Raw genomic sequence first — 22876 nt, forward strand, 5'->3', positions numbered from 1 at the left:
TTTTGGTAGTTGATACATCTCTAGGAATGCACCCATTTCTTCCAGGTTATCTAATTTGCTGGCATAGAGTTGCTCATCAATCCCCAAGTACTTGATGAAGGGGTAGGTCAGCTTTGAGGGCCATTGGCTGTAAAACCTGAGTCTGGCAGATTCTTACTGCCTTTGGCCAGGAGGTGTCTCTCTTACATTTAAGTAAGGGGAAGAGAAAGGGGAGGAAAGAAGATGGTCTGGAGAAATAAACTGCAGTAAAGTGCCCCAAACCCTTCAGGGCTCTGGTCCCGCTGAAGCAGGACATTAACTGGGCTCTTTTAGAAAGACAAGGGAAAAGATTCAGAGCTGCAGAGTTGTGGCATTTTTGCAACTTACACGTTTCCATTGGAGTAGGGATTAAAAAAAAAAAAGAGAAATAGTAAGTGCTCCTCTGGATTTTGGATATTTCACAGTCAACCAATTTGGTAATGAAATGCCACTGTCAGAGAGGCAAATTGATCATGGTGATGTTTGCATAGCTCAGTGAAGTTACAAAAGATCATTGATTGTAGTCTTAAAAGTGGTGAATTTCATGGTATGTAAATTATGCCTTAAAATATTATTAGAAGATAATTAAGATGGGCCTTTGACTGTAAATCAAATCCATGAGCATTTGAAGGCCTATGATATTAGCAATCTATGGGGGGGGGGAATGGCAGGTAAGACAATGTGATTATCACCAAAGAACTTGGAATCCATCAGTCACATTTAAAAGTATGAGCAAATCTCTGATTCTGCTGAGCACTGGTTAGAGTATAGATTCTCTTCCCCACCTTAAAGCAGATAAGGAAACAATTCGTGGAAAGCTCTGGATTTGCTTACTAGAGGTGGAAGGCTGGATTTATGAAGAAAGACAAAAAAGAGTTGGGAAATAAAGGGGGCAAGAGGCTGCACCATGAGGAATTTGGATAATCGGCCAGCAGTTCCTGAGTCCACTGTTTTCTGTGGGAAGTTATGGGTCCTTCTCACCTGGAGCGCTTCAGAAATGGTAGGCAGCCAGCTCCGTGCTTTCGTAATGCTGCGCATCGGCTGACAGACAAAGAAATGGACTTGCTTCTTTAATAAGGTTCTTTTTCACGATTATAAAACTGACACCTGCTCATTATAGGAATTGTGGAAATTCGTTTCCGTATAAAGGAGAAAATTTAAATCAACCATAGCCACCACCCAGAGACAACTTAATATTGTGGTACAAAAGCAATAGTGTTATTCTGTGGAATGCCCTTTGGGTTTGTGAAGATGAGAAAGAGTGCTAATTTTTATGTCTTTCTACTTGGTGCATTCTTAGGATTGATTTACCTCTGAGTGTATTATTACTTCAATAATGGACCACCAGTTTTAAAGCCTGCTTGTTATTCCCTCCAGGAAATGTTGCTCATTTAACCAGTCTCCTATTTTGAACTATTAGCTTATGAGAATGCTATTGATAATTTCTTTTTTTAATCAAACCTAACTTCTTTCAAATTTGTGTTCTGGAACCCTGTGAATTACAGCCACTTGAGAGTTCTTCAGGAGAAAATTTCCTTCTTCTCTTCTTTAAAGGTGCTGGTCTCAGGTTGGCGATCAACACGTGGGACAGAACCTTTCTATTGGCCTGGGATGTGACTATAAGGCCATCATTGAACATGAGATCCTCCATGCTTTGGGATTTTACCATGAGCAGTCAAGAACTGACCGAGATGACTATGTGAACATCTGGTGGGATGAAATTCTTCCAGGTGTGTAGAAACCCAAGGTACTTGGGGAGGATTTGCTGCAATCTTTATCACTTGCTGGGACCAACCTGGGATGTCCGGGCCACATCTGTGTGTGGACAGAAGCTTCAGCTGGGAACACAGAATAGGAAATGGGTATGATTTGTTGGCCTTTGCTGTGGGCTGTGCTCATCTGATCATAACTGACCCCAGAAAAGGGGCTTAGGGAACAGAATATGTTGGCTAACTCAATGTTAACTGAAAGTTAATCAGAAGCTTTTGCTTTGTTTCAGTATTCTTGTTGAAAATCTATCTAAAATGCTATCTATTTTCCTGCCACAGTCAACTGACATCCTCTGAGGATGTCATAGTCATTTTTCTGGTTGTGAGATCACATGTAGGTCTAGGAGTCTGCTTGAAGTTTAGTTGAACATATGATGACCCTAATATATACTCAACAACCTTTTTGGTGCTTTACCAAATCAATGATAGGTGTTTAAAAACAAAATAAAACAACAACAAAAATGAATTATTTCATCTGAAATTGTTGCTCCAGTTGTGTTAATTCTGGCTGATAGTCTGAGTTCTAGGTAATAAAAATTTACTGACTGGCCTTTCTTCCCACTGTCTTCCTCCTTCTTCGTTTCTAAGTACCTCTCTCCTTCTGCCTCAAGCAAATGTATGCAGAAGGATAACACAGTCTTATTTCACTTATTGTTACGCAGGTATGTTATTCTAACAATTTCTATGTTCTTTAGTTTCTTTAGACTTCCTTGGACACCACCTTTCCTAGTTGCTTGAGACAACTAAGTAGAGTGCTTTTGAGTATACTAAAACACTTCTTTTTGAAAGATTTTATTTATTTATTAGAGAGAGAGCAAGAGCAGGGGGAGCGGCAGAGGGAGAAGCAGGCTCCCCACTTCTGAGTAAGGAGCCCAGTGCCTTGCGGCTGATCCCGGGACCCTGAGATTATGACCTGAGCTGAAGGGAGACATTTAACCAACTGAGCCACCTAGGCACTCCCATCCCCCCCCCTTTTTTAAGATTTTATTTAATTATTTGGGGGGGAGAGTAAAACACTTATATTGAACAGTTAAAAAGTCAATACTATATTTCTGAAAACACCTAGTTTTTAATTAGGAATTAGATCAGGAAGTAGAAAAACATTATTTTTGACAGCAATAGATTAATAAAACCTTAATGTATTAAAATGCCTTAACTATTACCATATATGGCTTTCACGAAGCAAATAATTGCCTTGGAATTATCTGCTTTATTTAGATTCCGGTTTCATATATGGGTTCATATATAGCAGTGCATCTATAATAATTTTACTTTTAGGGAATTATAAGATCTTGTCATATGTTAAAATTAAATACAAATCCCCAAAAGACTTCTGCCAGAACAAGCTCATTTTGAAGTGTGGTGGATCAATGGTTCTCACATGAGGTAGAGTTAGGGATGGCTAATCATATCAAAATCATCTAAGGGGTTTCTCGATCTGGGTCCCTCCCACTACCTCATATTCTGATATGTCTATGAATATGAAGTGGTGGGGGAAGGAGGAAAACTATGTGGTTTGTAAAAACCTAACACAACCAGGATTGAACCCCCCTCACACACACACTTCCACCTATCCTACCACCCAACCACTGAGCTAGACGCCAAGTAATATTCTTCTTTGCCTCCCAGTCCAATCTAGAAAAGTATTAGCGAGTATTCACCCAGACATAAAATAGCGGATCAAATTTAATGTATTTGTCTCCTGGATGTAATTGGGTCTGTGTAGGAGGGGAAGGAGAATGGGGTCATTGGTCAAAGGATCTAATCTCTGTTTGCAAGACTCAGGGCACTATTAGACTTTGTCTGTATTTGCCTAGAGACTTGGATTTCTTACCTTCCTGTACATAAACTTGGTTCTGCTGAGCATTAAATAAGGATATAGAGAACATTCACATGTTTAAGTCTTGAAGAACACAATGATTAGTGCTTTTAAAATGAGTTTCAGCCAAATGAGGTTCCCTTTCTCAGAGGGAGCCAACGCTTTTGCCCAGGTAATTTTCAGACTTGCTCAGTTCTTGGTTGAGCATGAGTTACTCAACATATGTTGCTTATCTCCTACCTATATTTTCATCAGGTATAATTCCATATATCTAAATTGCCCACTATCACTGGAGAACTGTTCTCAAATGAGATGTCAAATCAATAAGATGGTAAGCAAAGGCAGTATTATTGCTCAGGGTAACTTATAACATTTATTGCACCTTGTGTTCAATTGATGACAAGCTTACCCTGCAACCTAAGAAGATACAGCACTGGCAATATAGTTCTCTCCCCAAATATATCCCCATCTCTTAAGGCAGAATTCTGTTTTCTGGATCTGTTCTCTTTAACCAAGGAAAGACCTCAATTTCTGGGTCTAGCAGGAGTTTGCAAACTACAGCCTGTGGGCCATATTCACTTGCATTTGTAAATAAAGTTTCATGGGAACAGGGCCATGCCCATTTATTTGCATATTTTCTATGGCTGCTTTTGTGTTACAGTGACAGAGTTGAGTATTGTGAGAGACCACATGACTTGCAAAATCAAAAATATTTTCTATCTGGCCCTTTACACAAAAGATTTGGCCTCTGGTTTAGAATATCACTTCCTCTTCAAGGCTCTCAGCTTCGAGTTCCCTGAATGCAGGACCTTGACTGTCCTATTCTCTGCCAGGGGCCACCACCAATGAGCACAGCCCCCAGTATGTAGACAGTAAGTGCAGCAAAAATGCATTGCATAAAATTTTTAAAAATTATTCAAAACATGTATTTGGTAAAGCCTTCTGATAAAAATCCCTGAATAATAAAGAATAAAATGATCTATTCTAACCTGATGATTTTAGTGAAAGTTAGGGAAAACCTATCCAGTGAATTTGAATGTGCTGTTCTTAAGATATCATCAGGAGTCACCAGGAGAGCCCAGGCCAAGCCCTAGTCTTCACACTGGCCAGATGTGCTTTATTGTACTATCCTTAGGATAGGACAACCTAGGACCAAATGCTCTGGAAGGAGTTACTTTTACCTTCCCTGTTTGGGTCATTTATTTAAACAGTCCTGTGCCACCTTTGAAAATGCTTTGATCCCTTTCAAGTTCAGTCTCCATGAAATCCCGTGATTTGGGAAGATGAAGCATTGGTATTCTCATTTTACAGTTAAAACAAAGTTTTGATCAACAGGATTCTTTGGCTTTTCCAAAAGCATTTAGAGACTCCCTCCAACACCTACTGGCCCACGTAGTGTGGCTCATCTTCAATCCTAAATGCACCTGCGTTGATGTCTTCACAAGGTGGTTACATGTTCTTCTCTCTAATTGTTAAAAACAAGTGGATGGGAAGCTAGAAAAGGAGAAGAACATGAAGATGGGAAGTCACGATCGGGGAGTCATGGGCATTCTCATCCAGTTTTCCTGTCACTCCCTAAGAAGGAAATTAAAAATCTGTGAACTTCTCATTATCGCAACTGAAACAGTAAATTCCTGATGGCTAGTGGATTAAAAAAACATGTTTGGTTTCTCATTTCAGCATTCCGCATTGCAGCACATATTATCTTGTGCTAATCTCATCAAAATATTTTCTTTTTCTATTTTGAAAGGAAAGTCGATTTTCTTCTTCCTATTCTATTTTTCTCTCCATGAGGCTATTGCTGAAAAGAGGTGTGAGTCTTGATTGACAAGTTACCCCTTTCCTGGCAGCTGTTTACCTTTCCCTCTGCCCCTTGGATTTCCTTTTTCTAACCCATGGAAGACCTGGACAGGTACAGCTTTTGGTGGATGAGGTACTTGCCTATTAGCAAGATGTATCAATCCTGAATGTTTTCCTGAATTCAAAAATTCCTTTTCCTGCCATTTGGAATACCTACCTCCACTTTGATATTTTATCTTGTTTTCCTTAAAAGCTTATACATATACATACACACACATTTATTTATTTATTCATTTATTTGTAAAACAAATCTTTGATTTAAACATATACATATATTTAATAATTTGTAGGTAAAATTTATTAATTATAGCATGTCTTTTTATATTTATTTTTAAATGTATTTTTAATTTTTAGAAGTGTATATACTGTTATATAATTAATATCATAATATAATTTGTTACTATTAATTAATAATATGTGTTAATTTTATGTACATCATGCTAATTACAAAACATGTTAACTATGTATATATATTTAAATCAGCTATTCATTCTTTTTCTTTTCTTTTCTTTTCTCTTGGTCTCTGGGTCTCTGCTTAAGTATCTAGTCAGAAAGGACAGGATGGAGGAAACCGTATAACTGAATGGGACCTGTGGATTCTCTCTCTGATAGGTTTCGAACACAACTTCAACACCTATGATGACACTTACATCACAGACCTCAACACGCCCTATGACTATGAGTCTTTGATGCACTATGAGCCTTTCTCATTTAACAAGAATGACAGTGCTCCTACCATCACGGCCAAGATCCCTGCGTTTAACACGATCATTGGGCAGCGTCTGGATTTCAGTGTCACTGATTTGGAGAGGCTGAACCGAATGTACAATTGCAGTGAGTACTGCTGGGTCTGAGAAGTAGGTAAACAAACCTCAACAGGGTTTTCCCCAGCCCTTCAGTTTCCCCTACATTTCCCTGCACTATTCCGTCCTGTTCTAGTTAAGGAAACCAGACAAACCACAGAACCTTAGTTTATCTCCAGAGTAACAAAAATTGTTACAGAATGGTTATGAAAATTAATTAGGTGGTTGTGTTTTACGAAGTAAAAGTATTGGACCGATGATGTAAGGAGCTGTAATCGTCCAACTTCTTCAGCTTCCTTTTGAAGGGTGCATCCTTATGTAAAGCTCAGGATAGGAAAAGTGTCTTTTATCCTGCAAAGTTCTTTACCCAGGTTAGTTGTTCCAGAGTCATCTAGTGCTCAGGGACGGGATGTTTTCTAAAATGACCCTATTAGTCTTCGGGGACATATTTTTAAATTCTGTTCAGTATGTATGTACAGAAGACCTACTAACTACAAAGATCTACTAGACACCTCCTTCTCGACCTAAAGGGGTCCTTGGTGGACATTTGTAGCACCTTTTCATCATTTGACTCTGTGAGGTGGGTAGGGCTGCATCTATGTTGGATGTTCTAAGATGTAATGGGTGGCAGCAGGATTTGAATTAGAGAAAAGTCAGGAAAATGTGCTCTATCTAAACAATGAGGTCTTTTTTAGCGTAAGACATTAGGTATATGAAATAAGATGACTTAAATTTTTAACCAGGGGACAAAAATATCATTTGCAGCCACAACTCACACACTTTTGGACCACTGTGATTTTGAGAAGGCAAACATCTGTGGGATAATTCAGGGTACCAGGGATGATGCTGACTGGGTCCATGAGGACAGCACTCAGTCTGGACAAGTGGATCACACGTTGGTGGGACGATGCACGGGTGAGTGAAGGCAGAAAGTAAGCACACCTCAGTGTTCACCTCACCAGGTTCAATTAGGGAATGGCAGCCTGCAGGTTTTGCCTCAATTGTAATGTTAGTTATCAAACACTGGAAAGCCAAACAAGCACAAAGAACACTTCCCATATCTTAATTATTAACTCAGTAAAAAGTATGCAGGTTCTGGGCATGCAAAAGAAAGATGCATTTAAGTGATGACAAAACTAATACAGACATATAGTTGATAAGACACGAGACATGAGTTTGTAAATAAAGGTAATGTCTCTAGAGCGGTGCCCTCCAATAGAACCGTAAGGCAAGCCACATACGTAATGTGAAATTTTCTAGGAGCCACATAAAAAAGAAACAAGAGAAATTCTTTTCAGCAATACATTTTATTTAACCCAATATATTCAAAATGTTAGCATTTTGACATGTAATTAATAGTAAAGTTATTAATCACTACTACTACTGCACACTTTTTATACTTGGTATTTGAAAGCTGGTGTATAGTTTACCATTATAGCCCATCTCAGTTTGGACTGGCTACCATGCAGGTGCTTAGTAGTCATGTATGTTGGGTAGCACCATATTGAATGGCATGGCTTCAGATAGTTCTTAAGTGTGGTTTGCATAGTGAAAAAGCTATAAAATCAGACAGACCTGTATTTGAAATCTGGCTCCACCACTTGCTAATTCTAACCACAGATAGCTGTTTTTGTTGGTGTCCTTTTTTAAGTCTTTACTTTTGTAAGCCTCTCTGACTGGTCCAAGATGTTGATACTTACCAGTGAGGATGGAAGGAGCTAAGCATGGAGATTCTCTAGCTGCAGACCAGCAACCTCCCTCTCCATTTCTTTCCCATTTTCCCTTTCTGTCTAGAGGTTCCATTTACTTTTTTATTTCTATTTTAGCATCCTTTTATGTTGTGCTTCTCTCAGAAATAATCTCAACCCTATAGATTATCATCAGTTTTTAAAGAGTAGACTGTTACAAAGTCCCTCAGTCCCTGCCTGTGTGAATTGGTTGGATTTCCTTCATAGAAGGGACCCAGCTTGTCACCCAGGTGTCAGGCCACTGGGGTCAGAGGTGACAAACAATTGCAGCTCTTCCTCTGGCCTTGGCAAAAGGTGAAAGTCTCTGTCACCCATCATATTATCAAACACATAATCTCAAGTGTCCAAAGGGTGATCTAAGTCTGAAGTTCCCTCTAGACTTCCATTATAGTATCTCATCCAATCTCTCCTGTGGGCTTGCTGCTAGGCTACTATACAATTTCCAGCTGAACAGAAGATGACTGTCTTAGGAGGGAAACATGTTAGAACAGCGTTCTAGCACCTTAATAGGAAAGGAAAGGACCATACCCCAGAAGAAATATCTAGAAAATTTTTCCCAGGTTAACTTGAGCAGCCATTATGCTTCTTCCACAGGAGACATTTTTTTTTCCTTTAAATTTTTATTGTTATGTTAATCACCATACATTACATCATTAGTTTTTGATGTAGTGTTCCATGATTCATTGTTTGTGCATAACACCCAGTGCTCCACGCAGAACGTGCCCTCTTTAATACCCATCACCAGGCTAACCCATCCCCCCACCCCCTCCCCTCTAGAACCCTCAGTTTGTTTTCCAGAGTCCATCATCTCTCATGGTTCGTCTCCCTCCCACAGGAGACATTTAATGGTGGTGCTTTCCCTCTCCTAGAGAGCACCAGTGGTGTTGAGGTAGATGTTTAGACTCAAAGAGCACAAAGATTCAGGTCTCCCGACTCCCAAGCCTGGGTTACTATACTTTCATTTCCTACCCGTGAGGACACCTGGGTGGAATTCCTCAGCAAGGACCATAGCCATGTGAGCTTTTGTTTTATTTAACCCAAGCACTCAGTAATTCACAATGCTGAGAGCTCAAGCTAGTAAGTTCAAGTACTGAGAATAACATGCAAGAAAATACCATTTTCCTGATATAATATTAAAGCCATTAGATATTTTTAAAGCTTTGTAGAAAGCCTATTCAAACACTATGCTTGCTGCCATCATGGAAGGTACAGTGCCCCACATATGAGGCAGGATGAAGCAGAAAGCCATATTGCCAATGTACCTAGAACTGCACTAGATGCTCACTTCATTTTTACTTTGTGTGATATTTTGAGTGGATAATTTGGTAAGAAGTTGAATTCTGGAGGACAGTTTAAAGGACTTCTTTATATGTGAGAATTGTTCTTTGTGCTTCATTGTGATGTGCCGATTTTCCAAATGACATATTCCTTTAGCTGCCTGCTAATTTGGGGGGAAAGAGTTCTGAGATAGAGGAGTTGAGCAAACCTCAGCTTGGTTACAAACCCAGACATTTTTCACCCTCTTTTTCAGTGGTTCTTTCTTTCTTTCTTTCTTTCTTTCTTTCTTTCTTTCTTTCTTTCTTTCTTTCTTTCTTCCTTTCTTTTTAGATTTTATTTATTTGACAGAGAGAGAGACAGCAAGAGAGGGAACACAAGCAGGGGGAGTGGGAGAGGAAGAAGCAGGCTTCCTTCTGGCTGAGCAGGTAGCCCGATGTGGGGCTCAATCCCAGGATGCTGGGATCATGACCTGAGCCGAAGGCAGACGCTTAACAACTGAGCCACCCAGGCTCCCCTTGAATGCCCCTTCTTATGACACAGTAAAGATGATTCTTTGCCACTGATAATACATCCAATTACAGGCTAGGAACAGGTGAGACTGAACCCTTATCATTGTGAACATTTAAATTCCAGTCCCTAAACATTGGAATCCCATAGTCTGTTCTACAACCAGGAGATGAGCTCTTTTCCTTGGAATGCGTCTCTAAACAAGAAAGCCAATGAGGAATAGTATTCATCTCAAGGACACTAAATTTCATCTAACTTTGCTTGAAGCCCGTGTCTCCTTAAGCCAGAGGAATACATTTCACGAACTTGGGGACAAAGGCAGTGGAGAGCTAGGGCTTTCGCCAAGGAGTCTGTCCATGGAGAAAGAAGACACACCACCTTCTTTTCATTTTCCCTGGAAGAGTTCTGGTTTTTGTTGCCTGGGTAACTTTGTGGGAGCATGGGGCACCCCAGGGTATGGACCGGTGGAGATGGGTCATTGGGCTGCTCTCCCCACAGGTGCCGGCTACTTAATGCACTTCAGCACCAGCTCGGGGATGGCAGAAGAGGCAGCCCTGCTGGAGTCTCGGATTCTCTACCCAAAGAGGAAGCAGCAGTGCCTGCAGTTTTTCTATAAAATGACAGGAAGCCCTTCAGATCGACTGGTCATCTGGGTCAAGAGGGATGACGGCACCGGCAACGTTGACCAGCTGGTCAAGGTGCAGACCTTCCAAGGTACCTAGAGACACTCGTGCAGGGCCTGATTTTGGCTTAAGTCTGGGATCTTGCTCCGTCTTCTCCTTCCCTTTCCCTTTCCTTTGCTCCCTTCCTCCTCCTCTCCCTCTTCTTCCTCCCTTTTCCTCCACCCCCCCCCCCAAGAGCCCAGCATAACGTCTGGTACATTTTAACCCCTCCGTGAATATTTTAAGCCCTCAGAAATCAGAAACCACATCGAGAATTTAGGTGAAGCTGAAATACACCTGTGTAAGAGGCAATCAGAACATAGAAATCGAAGTTTCACTACAGCTCTGGAGACAGCCGGGGCAGAGAAAATGGGTGATTTGGGGGTAGAGCTGGAAATAAAAGGGAAGTGGGAGCTGGTGCTGCTAGAGGTTTGGTAGTTGACAAGCGTTTCTGCACCTGTTTCAAAAAACTGAATGAATACGTTTATTTATTTACTTATTTATTTTTTATTATATTCAATTAGCCAAAATATAGTACCATTATTTAATACACTGAACTAACATGAAGCCTACTTGTGAAGTTGGAGGTAATTAGGACGTGTATATATATTAACTTCATTATCATCATTTACATATTCCTAAGGGTTATTTTATGTATTTCTATAAGAGGGTCAGCATGAAAACCTTAAAATACCAAGGGAGGTACTTGGATTTGAGGGTAATCTAGGTGTAGGTCGAGATCAGGGTTATAAAGCTAAGTTTTTACATTCTTTTGTGGTGGTGTTGGTTCATTCACAACCAGAAAAGGAGAGACACACATTCCTCTTTTTCCATTCAACAAAGAATTTCTCAATTAAGACGAGTCTTGATAGAGGAAGTATCATTTGAGTACTTCTAGGAGAACCTGCTGCTCTTGAAGCATGAAGGCTTCCTTAGAGGTCACTCCTTAGAACAGGGGTCTGAATCACCTCTACCCAGGCCTCCATGGGCTACCTAGGAATGCTACAGATAATGGTTTGGAGGGATTCCCTTTCCTGGCTGAAAGGTACAGAGCATCTTTATCAAATGGAGGGATTGATAAGGGAAATCTGTGCCGTAAGATGGCCGACCGAGCCAGGGAGAGAGTCCCAGTCCTTGCCCTGGGGCTCTTCCGGGTTCTTCTCCCTGCCCCGCTTCGCGCACGCACCAAAAGTGCCAAGTATGTGGAAGTAGGAGTGTATAAATTACCCCCTTTGTTTGTGCTCAGGGCTCAGACCTTTGGAGACCACTCTCCTCTGAGCCCGCCGGTGTTAAATAAATCTCCTATCCTCCAAGATCTCCAAGTGCCGCCTGGTTCTTCCACTGGGCGATCCAGTCCAGGTTCTGTAACAGGATGACAGCTAGGTGCCCTCTAAGAGTTGGGAATTTGCTATGTTACCAAGGATTGTACATATTTTTTTATTTTTTTATTGTTATGTTAATCACCATACATTACATCATTAGCTTTTGATGTAGTGTTCCATGATTCATTGCTTGTGCATGACACCCAGTGCTCCGTGCAGTATGTGCCCTCTTTAATACCCATCACCAGGCTAACCCATCCCCCCACCCCCCTCCCCTCTAGAACCCTCAGTTTGTTTTTCAGAGTCCGTTGTCTCTCATGGTTCGTCTCCCCCTCCGACTTACTCCCCTTCATTCTTCCCCTCCTGCTATCTTCATCTTCTTTTTTTTTCTTAACATATATTGCATTATTTGTTTCAGAGGTACAGATCTGTGATTCAACAGTCTTGCACAATTCACAGCGCTCACCATAGAGGATTGTACATATTTAATGAGAAAATGAATTAGAGTCTCAATAGTATTGATGGGATCTATTATGGCTCACTTCTGTATAAATCTGAAAATGTCATCCTCATAAGGAGAGAGTCAACCAAACAACCTTCTCATGCTTAACTTATTTCCTTCCACTGCTATGCTTTGAGTTCCACTGAGTTCAAAGTGTGTCTCTGTTCAGAGTTTTGTAGAAACATCCTATGAGTGGATTTTTAAAGTAGCTCATTCTGATATTGCCTTGTCAATGAAGATTTTCTAAAATATTAGTTGAATATCATTTAATGTTTGTGTGGTATTCAACTTAAGATAGTTATAACCGCTTTTTTATTTTAAATATATGGAAATTTTATTTATTTATATTTTTTCTAGGTTTTTATTTTATTTATTTATTTTAATTTAAATTTTGTTAGTTACCATGCAGTGCAGTATTGGTTTCTGGAATAGAATTCAGTGATTCATCTCTTACATACAACACCCAAGGGCTCATCACAAGTGCCGCCCATCTAGCCCCTCCCCCCCACCTCCCTCCATCAACCCTCAGTTTTTTTCTATCATTAAGAGTCATTTATGGCTTGTTTTGAATAGCTCTTCACTTTGGCAAAATGTATTTTTTAACCAAAATACTTACATACAAAATATGTCTTCCTCTCTCCATATATATATATATATATTTATACATATAGATATATAATATAGATATATAGATACACAAAATGTTTATGTGCAATCTTAAATGCAAAATTCTTGCATACAGTTATGTGTATATACACACACATTCTGCTTTTACTGAAGCTAGGATCCCCTTATAGATGACGAATCTGAATGAACAAGGATGAAATTTATGTCTCAAACAATCTTAGTGCTATTATTTATTCAGAAGCTCTGTGGAAGCATGGAAAGGAAGCATTCTTAAAGACTTTACAGATGAGTCTCTGCCTACATGGTAATGGACCTGCGGGTCTTCCTTCCAGTACCATGTTCCCACATTTCAATCTCAAGGTGACAATCCATATGAAGATGGTTTAACCCTGTTGAGTAAATTAGTAAAAATCTTGTGTGTCTGTCCCTATTCCAGACATCCTGACACCCATTACATCTCAGATCCATGTGTCCTCCACGTGACTGCAGTCCCGTCCCCAGGAGATGGTACTTACATCAGTTCGTAGGTTATAGATGTGGTTGATGTGCCCTCCCCACCCTTCTCCCCTGTGTGTAGGTAACCTAACCACATGGCCTGTGCTCTGCTCTCCCATGACTGAAGAGTGCCTTGATCTCCCTTTGTTCTCAGTCAGTCTCTCTAACTTCGAGGGACAGGTCTAACAATGTTCTGTTTTCTGGAGTGGAACTCTGTATGTAGATTTCTGGTTATAACACACAGAAAGAGGAAAAATACTTCTGAAGCCCTCTGGCCAATTGCATTTCAGACTAAACTTCAGTAACACTCATCTGTTTGAATTCATTTTAGCCAACAGGATCCCCACCTTGAATGTAGCATTTTTCTTTTCCTTTCTGAGCCCAGTGCTAAAATACACCCTGTCAGAATATCAAAGTAGGGGCAGATCTCTAGGGAATTATGAGTTGCTCTGGCCTGGAGGTTTCCTTCTCTAGACCCTCAAGCTCCTTTTTGGTTTCTTATGCTGTGAAGCACTGTACCCCATGTTTGAGAACAGCCTTCTCAACCTCTTATCTCAGCTCTTTAGTCAAAATTCTCACTTCCAGCTGGGTCTGGGGAAAAAAAATAAGTAGACCTAATTTTCACTAGAATGTGAATATCTGGGTAGTGGTAACCCTTTTTGTATTATTTGTTTTGTTTTGTTTTGTTTTAAAAGGATGGATTCCCTACTTGTTGGGACTTCAGATAATATGAAGAGAAAATATTGGATGTTAGTGTGTGAGTCAGTATTGCGTAGGGGAGATCCAACTAGTCTTGTATGTGAACATTCACTCAAGAGCATACCATATATCTGGCATCAAGTCATAGGTTGGACCATATGAAATCGCCATTATTTGACTTTGAGCTTACAAAATGACTATTTTTATGGTTCAGCTTATTACTTGGGTATTCAGTGCAAACATTAGGGGATGGGGTGCATTTATACCATGAAACCTGGGGTAAACACAGAACCTATGGAATTGAATAATAACGGAAAACAAATTCTGATTAAGATTTGAATATGGATATTAAAATAAATCATAGTATATCTTTCTATAGCTATTTTCCCTCAGTAGGTATGTGATTTGGAAAAGTTCCTTAACCAGTTTAAATCAGTACCTATCTCATAGGCATATTGTGAGGGTTAAATTAGATAATTCATATACAGCTGTTGGCATGCAAGGCACCTGGGTGGTTCAGTCAGTTAAGCGTCCAACTCTTGATTTCAGCCCAGGGCATGATCTCAAGGTCTTACTCAACACAGAGGGTGCTTGTCCTTCTCCCTCTGCTTCTTCCCCCACTCTCTCTCTCTTTCTCTCTTAAATAAATAAATAAATAAATAAATAAATAAATAAATAAATAAATAAAATCTTTAAAGCACTTGGCGTGCTACCAGGCTCATAGGTCATGCTTAATAAATGTTGGCCACAGTTGTCACCAACCTTCTTCTCTGTCCTCAGGAGATCTGGACCAAAATTGGAAAATTGCCCATGTGACACTCAGAGAAGAAAAGAAATTTCGCTACATGTTCCAGGGCACAAAAGGTGACCCCCAGAACTCAAATGGGGGAATTTACCTGGATGATATCACTCTGACGGAAAACCCATGCCCCACAGGGGTTTGGACCATACGGAATTTCTCCCAGGTCCTTCAGAACACAGTTCCAGGGAAGAGGCTCCTGAGCCCTCGATTCTACAACTCAGAGGGATATGGTTTTGGGTTGACCTTATACCCTAATGGCAGATTCAACTCCAGTAGCTCTGGCTACTTGGGACTTGCTTTTCACCTGTGCAGTGGGGAGAATGATGCTATCCTGGAGTGGCCAGTGGAAAACAGACAGGTGGTAATGACCATCCTTGACCAGGAACCTGATGCCAGGAATAGAATGTCCTCAAGCATGGTGTTCACTACCTCCAAGTCCCAGACATCTTCAGGTAGGTGCTCTAAAATCTGCTGCTCACCCCGAAAGGGCCAGTGGATGTGATTCCCATCTGTATAGGGAAGATTAATTTTCCTCTCACATTTCCTCCTTGGGTAAATCAGGAACATGGTCATGTTGGAATATTAAGTCACATTTTCATTGTCATCTTTTCTCCCTTCTCTTTTCCAAATTCACTTATCCAGCATTTATTAAGGGCTTTCACTGTGCCAAACTCAGTGTCAGGTACCTAGAATATAAGCCAGCCAGGCAGTTCCTGCCTCATTGAACACAGTCTAAATGAGAAGACAGATACATTTATCAAATACTCAGAATTTGCTAGCCTCTGTGCAGAACTAACTCGCTGACTCCTAAAATATCAGTGGCTGTCAGTATGTTAATGAAATAAACTCGTATCAAAAAGAAATGGGCAAACTTTTTTATTTTTCACATGAAAAGCCTTAAGTCTTAAAAGGAAGAGGTTCTCACTGTCCCTTCATCTTCACTGAGGAAGTGACTCAGTAATGGACAATTTGATCATTCAGAGCCCTGGTTCCTGCCCCTCCCCCTTCCCAATTCTGAGTTTTAATTCTCCTAGAAAGCATAAATAATCTGATTTTTTCCAACATATTTTTTTTCTAACAAAGCTCTATATACTCATTAAAGACCGTTTGGAGAGTGAAGTATAGAGAGGTAATGTGATGTTATGTTACCTCTAACTTTGCAGCAATAAATGACTCCGTCATCTGGGACAGGCCATCCATCGTGGGATCCTATGATAAGGACTGTGATTGTTTTAGAAGCCTTGACTGGGGCTGGAGTAGTGTCATCTCCCACCAGATGCTAAGAAGGAAGAGTTTCCTTAAAAATGACGACCTTATACTTTTTGTGGACTTTGAAGGTATGTTTGTAGATCTTCCTGAATAACTAATCCTATGCTCTGGGGCTTCTACTGATTTTGCATTGATTTTTGAGCATCTCATGGAGGATGGGATTTTTTTTTTTTTTTTTGAGGACCAGGCTTAAAAAAAAAAAAAAAAAAAAGATATGCTCTAGGAGAGCTATTGCTCAAGGACTCACATCTTTATTTTAACTGGGTCTTGGGAGAAACTAAAACTTTGGTGTCATCTTTTTTGATAATTTATCAGACATGACTGTTTGCTAACTTCAGTTTAGTTTTGATCAGTCTATCCATGCTAGCTTTGTGCTTCTTTTTTCAAGTTATAATAAATAAAAATGTGATTGGATTACTTTGAAAATAAAAATAGCTAGCATGAGAAGCAGCTGTATTCAAACCACCTTCCCATGTCACTAAACGTGGAGTCCACCAGGGAACTTTCTCCAGAAGTGGAAGTTAATTGTAGTCAGATGTTAACTGCAGATCTTCTCCCTGCCCTTTGTCTATTTCCTCAAGATATCACCTACCTTAACCACACTGAAGTTCCCACTCAAGACACAAGGCTGATTCCCCAAGGCCTTGTTCTCCAGGACCAGGAGCAGCAGGCCTCAGAAGAAGGTTCAGGAAAGGTCTTGTTAGAGAAAGTGCTCCCCAGCAGCCTGGACCAGGGGCAGCCCAGCCGACAGAAGCGGTCAGTGGAGAACACAGGCCCTCTGGAAGACCACAACTGGCCACAGTACTTCAGAGATCCATGTGACCCGAATCCTTGCCAAAATGAAGGCATCTGTGTGAACGTGAAGGGGATGGCAAGCTGCAGGTAGGTTCTGTGGCTGGGGGGAGGCAAGGGGCAGGTCAGCAGGGGTGAGCTAAACATTTGCTTAACCTGGTAAAAGACACCGCTCTCAGGTTAGGGTGATGACTACTTCAGAGGGTCACCTGGACACAGCTGTCCTTGATTCCACAAAGCTTTGCTCTGAATCAGCTGGCTTATGCTGTCAAGACATAGCTGGGGTCCTGCTAGGGCAGTGGGGCCCCAAATCTCCCAACTCTTGACTTTCATCCCTTGCCCACCTCTGGGATGTGGTCAACAACATCTTGAACGTTGTTGGGATTTTGAACTCCACTGCAGCGCTCACAAATGTTGCAGAGCTGTTAGCCCAGGAACTGCATGACCTGCCTCAGTGGGACTGGGGACCAAGCTTAAATCTTTACTGACTGCCAATGGTATTTTTAATTATTAATTTTTATTTCTATCATCTATTTGTTCTGTTGTACTATGATTATAGTTATGTTTTCAATAATAGTAATAAGAATATCTGATAGTTTTTGACTGCTTACTATGTATCATGTGCTCTCCTGAGCAGTATACATGCATGATCTAAATTATTCCTGACAGCCACCCTGTGACATAAGGACCCTCCCTCTTCCCATTTGGTGCATAAGGAAGTTGAAGCTTAGAGAGGCTAAATAATTTGTCTAACGTTTCCCCGACGGCAAATACCGGAGCTGAGACTTGCATCCATGTCTGCCTGTCTGCGCAGTTTGCTAGATTTAATATTTCTTTTTATAATGTTTGTTGTTTGCATAAAATATTTCATAAAAGGCTATACATGATGACAGAAGCATCAGTTTCATTTGGCAGAATAATGGCAGAGGTAGCGACTAGCCTGCTTGGCTCAAAAGACCTACATTTCTTCTGAGTCCTTTTCGATCTCCACTTTTTTTCTTCTTTTTTAAGCTTTTATGTTGAAATGATTTTAGATTTACAGGTACATTTGCAAGAATACTGCAGAGCTTCTCATTCCCGAATGTTAACATCTTACACAACCATAGCACAATTAGCGAAGCCAAGAAATGAACATTAATGCAACTAAATGCAATTAACAATAGCATTCGCTAAACTACAGACCTCATTTAGATCTCCCCAGTCTTTTCACCAATGTCCTTTTTTTGTTCCAGGATCTAATTCAGGGCCCTTCCTTATACTCAGTTTTCACGTCTCCTTAGCCTCCTTCACGCTGGGACAACCCCTCAGTCTTCCCCCCTCTTTCACTACGTTGACACTTTTGAAGAGTCCTGCTCAGTTATTTTGTAAATTGTTCCTCCATTTGGGTGTGTCTCATGTTTTCTCATGGTTATACTGAGATCGTACATTTTTGGCAAGAAGAGCAAAGATGAGGTATGCCTCTCTTGGTGGGTCATTCAAGGGACACGTGATGTCCGAGGAGTTAAGACTGGTGATAGTAACCTTGATCACCGGGCCACGGGGTGTCCATTCCTCACTCTGCAGCTAATACATGTCTTGGGAGAGACATTCAGAGACCATGCAGGCATCCTGCTTTTTCTCAAATCCTCACCCACTAACGTCATCATCCATTGGTGGACCTGTTGCCACAGTCACCCTGAAATATTCCAGTGGTGATTTTCCATCTCCCCCACTCCTTCCGTGTTCAGTAAGTGAAATTCTCATGTAAAGAGTAATGGTCCACTCCTCCCAATTCATGGATTCATGCATGTCTTTATTTATATCATGAAGGGCACATAAACGTTTACTTTCTTCTCTGGGCCATAGTTGCATAATGTCAGTCTCGCACTTGTAGCTCATGGCGTCCCGGCCTTGGCCTTTGGGAGCTCTCCCAGATTGGCTCCTGTACCCTTTCAGCACCCACTCACTGTGGGTGAACACAGTCTTACTTTCTGGCACCACAGGATATTCCCGGCTTATCTTTTACTTTCCCCATCCCAGCCCTGGAATAAAGCACTTTTCCAAAGAGTGCTGGTTCCTTTCATCTGAGAATGGCCTCCTTGTTTCTTGAGGGCTCCACAGCCATTGGTCTGCACCTCTCAGCTGATGGGGCCTTGGATGCCAGATTTCCATATGTGCCCCAACTAGCCTCACCCTCAGAGTAAGGAAGACCAGTGATTCCCACTTGTGTATCACCCTCTGCTCAACCAAAGCATCCCTCTTCCACAAACCTGCAGCTTGTGGGATAAGCTTCTCTAAGGGAATACTTGAGAATATCATTAAACTGTATTTGGAGGGGACTAGGCCAGGGAAAAATTGAACAAATTTGCTATTATGCACTGATTTTTTCTAAAGATTTTATTTATTTATTTGACAGAAAAAGAGAAAGAGAGAGAGAGAGAGAGAAAGCACATGCACAAGCAGGGGGAAAACCAGAGGGAGAGGGAGAAGCAGACTCCCTGCTGAGCAGGGAGCCTGATGCAGGACTCAATCCCAGGACCGAAGGCAGACGCTCAACCGACTGAGCTGCCCAAGTGCCCCTATTACACACTGATTTTTAAGAAACCAATGTCTAGGCTAGTGATGAGGAAGGTAAAATAGTTCCAGAATGAGTAAAAAGAGTCCGTGACTTCTGACTGTGACATTCGGCTTTGTGGTTAGACTTTTCAATGAGAATGTTGTTTGAAATGAAGCCTGGAATTGCTACCCTAGAAGCGAGGAAACATCACCCTCCATGCCTTGGGTCTGAGATTAGGTGATCTCCCCACCAGATGACATTAAAACACAAACAAGCAAACCCGAGGTGTGGCAGCCCCTGTGTGACTGTGTCCCAAACACGGCAGTAGGCAGTGTGCTCATGATCTCGCAGATTTGGGGGCGGCCTGGGAGATAGCTGGCAGGATCCTCACCTTACAGCAACTTTGTAATGGATACCGTCTGGAAGTTCTCGAGCTCCAGCTAATGCTTGGGGTCAGACTCTATCTGGAGAATTTCCCTCATAACTTACAGTCTGAACCTGCGTGGGCCACACATTCTTTAAATGCCCCAAACCTTCCTTCCTGAGCCTCGTGTGGGATGGGGCCAAGGGCACCTGGTCTGGAGACGGGCCTCCAGGGATTAGACTTCAAGTGTGAAACACTGACTAACCGTGTGACCTTGAGCCCGTGATTTAACCTCTCTGGATATAAATAAAGGATTGCAAAATGAGGATATGAGAATGGTAATAACCACCCACTCCTGGGGCTGTTAGGAGATTGAACTGACTCATTTATAAAGCCCTTGGAATGGGGCCAGGCATGTGGGCCCCTCAGTCGGGGCCCCCTGCCCCTGTGGCTATGGTGCTGGTAGCTACAAAGCACTGGAGGCTCGGGTGACTCCCATACCCCTCCTCTGTCCTGCCCCCCAGGTGTGTCTCCAGTCATGCTTTCTTCTACACGGGGGAGCGTTGTCAGGCCATGCAGGTACACGGCAGCATCCTGGGCCTGCTGATCGGAGGCACGGCCGGCGTGATCTTCTTGACCTTCAGCATCATCTCCATCCTTTCTCAAAAGCCAAGGCAGTCGCCTGCCTGCTGACATCAGCCAGATCACAGAAGCACCTTCTCTACTCAGACCTTCCTTTCTGGACCTCAGCGCAGATTGGGGGTGGTTTTTATCAGCCTTGCTTTGAACAGGTGTCCAAGGACCATGGCCTCCAGCATCCCGTGTGACCATTCTGGTTTTTTCTGTCCCCCTCCCTCCCCTCCCCCCGCCCCCACATGGTTCTGTTACCCTGCTCTGAGTGTAACTCGTGTGTCCTGTGACAGTACTCATCACACTTCAGTCTCAATCCCTTGTTTAATTGACTGACTTTCCCATCGACTGTAAGCTCCTCGTGGGCCAGCCCGTGTTTCCCATGTTCGGTCTAACACCTGGAAGCATGCCTGGCTGGCCCATGTGGGAACTCAATAAATGCGAATGAATGAACTGATAATGAATGAAGAACTAAGTTATAGAAACTCTCATTTCTACTGAAAATAAAATATATGTGATGAAACCTACATGTCGTTTATATTAAAATCAAATACTTACTTTTCATCAGACACAATAGTACTCTTTAAGAGCTTATGTGTTAGAGGAAAGATTCCTTCCTACAGCAGGACTTGGCGGCATTTGCTTCCCTTCTCCTCTGATTCTAAAAATAGATCTTTATAAATTCAATAAATGTTTAGTCAGTACCTTCTGTGTGTCCAGCTTTATGTGTGTGTGTGTAGAAGGAGAGTTGTCCAAAGCTCTTCCTCAGATCGTTTTAAGTCTAAAGCATATTTTATATACTATTCACGTATAAAATTATTATGTTAACAAACTGACAGGAGCTAGTAGAAGAAAGTTTTAAAGAAGTAGCTTTAGACACACTTTCTTTCCACAGTTCCTAAGGAGATAAAACTATCGGGGGCAAGGAAGTTCCAAGATAGATCAAGTCAAAGGAAATCTGGGATTCTTATCCCCAGTCGGTACAGGCTCCACAAAGAGCTGGCTCTGGACGTTTAATAACAGAATATGTTTCAAGGAGCCTGAGTGGTCCCCAGCTTTAAGGGTACCAACTTCCTAAGTACACACTTTATGGCCATTCTGGAAATAACACGATGGGTTAAGAAGCATCCGTTGCATGTGAAGGTGTGAGGAGAGTTTGTAGCAGGTGCAAACAGTACCCCTTGGGGATTGACTCTCCAGCCTGAGGTCATTGGTACCTGCTGGAGGGCTGGTTTAAGGGCACCACCTGCTCCAATGGAAAATGGGTCTGGAAGTCAGGTATGCCAGCCAGGTACATCTAAGCATCTGAGCAATTTTAGTAAAATCACATAAGCTCTTGGTCTTTGTTCCTGAATCTGTCAAAGGGAAGTGGCAGTTAACCACCTCCTCCCACCCCACTTTAACATGTCCAGGGTAGAAGGGTAATAAAATGGGATAATAGGTAAGAACATATTTTAGAGCCAAATGCACACAAATGTTACTGTTTAATTTTCAGATTAGATGAGACTCTATCCAGCCCCCAGCCTACACTCCTGTCTCCCAAGACCAGATTGAAAATAGACAGCTTTTGGGGGCGGAGCAAGATGGCGGAGGAGTAGGAGACCTAGATTTCGTCTGGTCTCAGGAATTCAGCTGAATAGGGATCAAACCATTCTGAACACCTACGAACTCAACAGGAGATCAAAGAGGAGAGTAGCAACAACTATCTGAACAGAGAAGCGACCTCTTACTGGAAGGTAGGACGTGCGGAGAAGTGAATCCGAGGCGATATTCGGGAGGATAGACGGCGGGGGAGGGGGCCTCCATCGGCCGCTTCTGGCAAGTGCTAGAGCCGCGGAGCACAAAATCGGAACTTTTAGAAGTCGGCTCCGCTGAGGGACGTCGCTCCAGTGGCTAAGCGGGGGTGGAACCCTCGTGGGACAGTGGGGTCTCAGGACCCTTGGGGTCACAGAAAGACTGGGGGATGCTGAGTGCGCCAGAGCTCCCAGGTATCGGAGCAGGGAAGCTGGCTGCAGAGACGGAGCTGAGGCGCGGGCTCTCAGCTTGGGGTTGCCATAAACTGTGATCTGTGGCCCAGTCGGGCCACTACTCCTGCAGCAGGGACCCAACAGGTGGCAGATCCAGGGAGACTCCCCTTCCTTCCCGGGGAGGAGCGGCGCGGGAACGCACCGCAGGGATCTGCTGGGTTTGGAGACTCCACACGGGGTCGGGTGCCAGAGATACAAACGCTCGATCACAGGCCGGGTGAGCACGGAGAGCGGCCGGAGACCAGGGACAAGGGAGTGACTGCTTTTCTCTGGGGGCGCACTGAGGAGTGGGGCCCCGATTTCTCAGCTCCTCCGGGTGGAGATTGGGAGGCCACCATTTTTGCCCT

General features: G+C 42.3%; 1 protein-coding gene across 2 annotated transcripts in view; it reads left to right on the forward strand.

The window, feature by feature from the left end:
* Window positions 1-21029, forward strand: part of MEP1A (meprin A subunit alpha) — a 41852-nt gene extending 20823 nt beyond the window's left edge. Inside the window, exons 7-14 of one of the 2 annotated variants that reach the window (XM_025890392.2) lie at window positions 1573-1748; window positions 6079-6300; window positions 7035-7184; window positions 10301-10516; window positions 14890-15363; window positions 16075-16248; window positions 16762-17062; window positions 20397-21029. In XM_025890392.2, coding sequence (XP_025746177.1) covers window positions 1573-1748; window positions 6079-6300; window positions 7035-7184; window positions 10301-10516; window positions 14890-15363; window positions 16075-16248; window positions 16762-17062; window positions 20397-20565 — 1882 coding nt within the window. In that variant the 3' untranslated portion in view covers window positions 20566-21029. The remainder of the gene's footprint in view (window positions 1-1572; window positions 1749-6078; window positions 6301-7034; window positions 7185-10300; window positions 10517-14889; window positions 15364-16074; window positions 16249-16761; window positions 17063-20396) is intronic. The other variant, XM_073905246.1, reaches the window with a different exon arrangement.
* Window positions 21030-22876: the final 1847 nt, after the last annotated feature.

This window comes from Callorhinus ursinus, unplaced genomic scaffold, assembly GCF_003265705.2.
Source record: "Callorhinus ursinus isolate GAN/ISIS: 27379988/994484 unplaced genomic scaffold, GSC_fseal_2.0 scaffold22, whole genome shotgun sequence".
Classification (NCBI taxonomy): domain Eukaryota; kingdom Metazoa; phylum Chordata; class Mammalia; order Carnivora; family Otariidae; genus Callorhinus; species Callorhinus ursinus.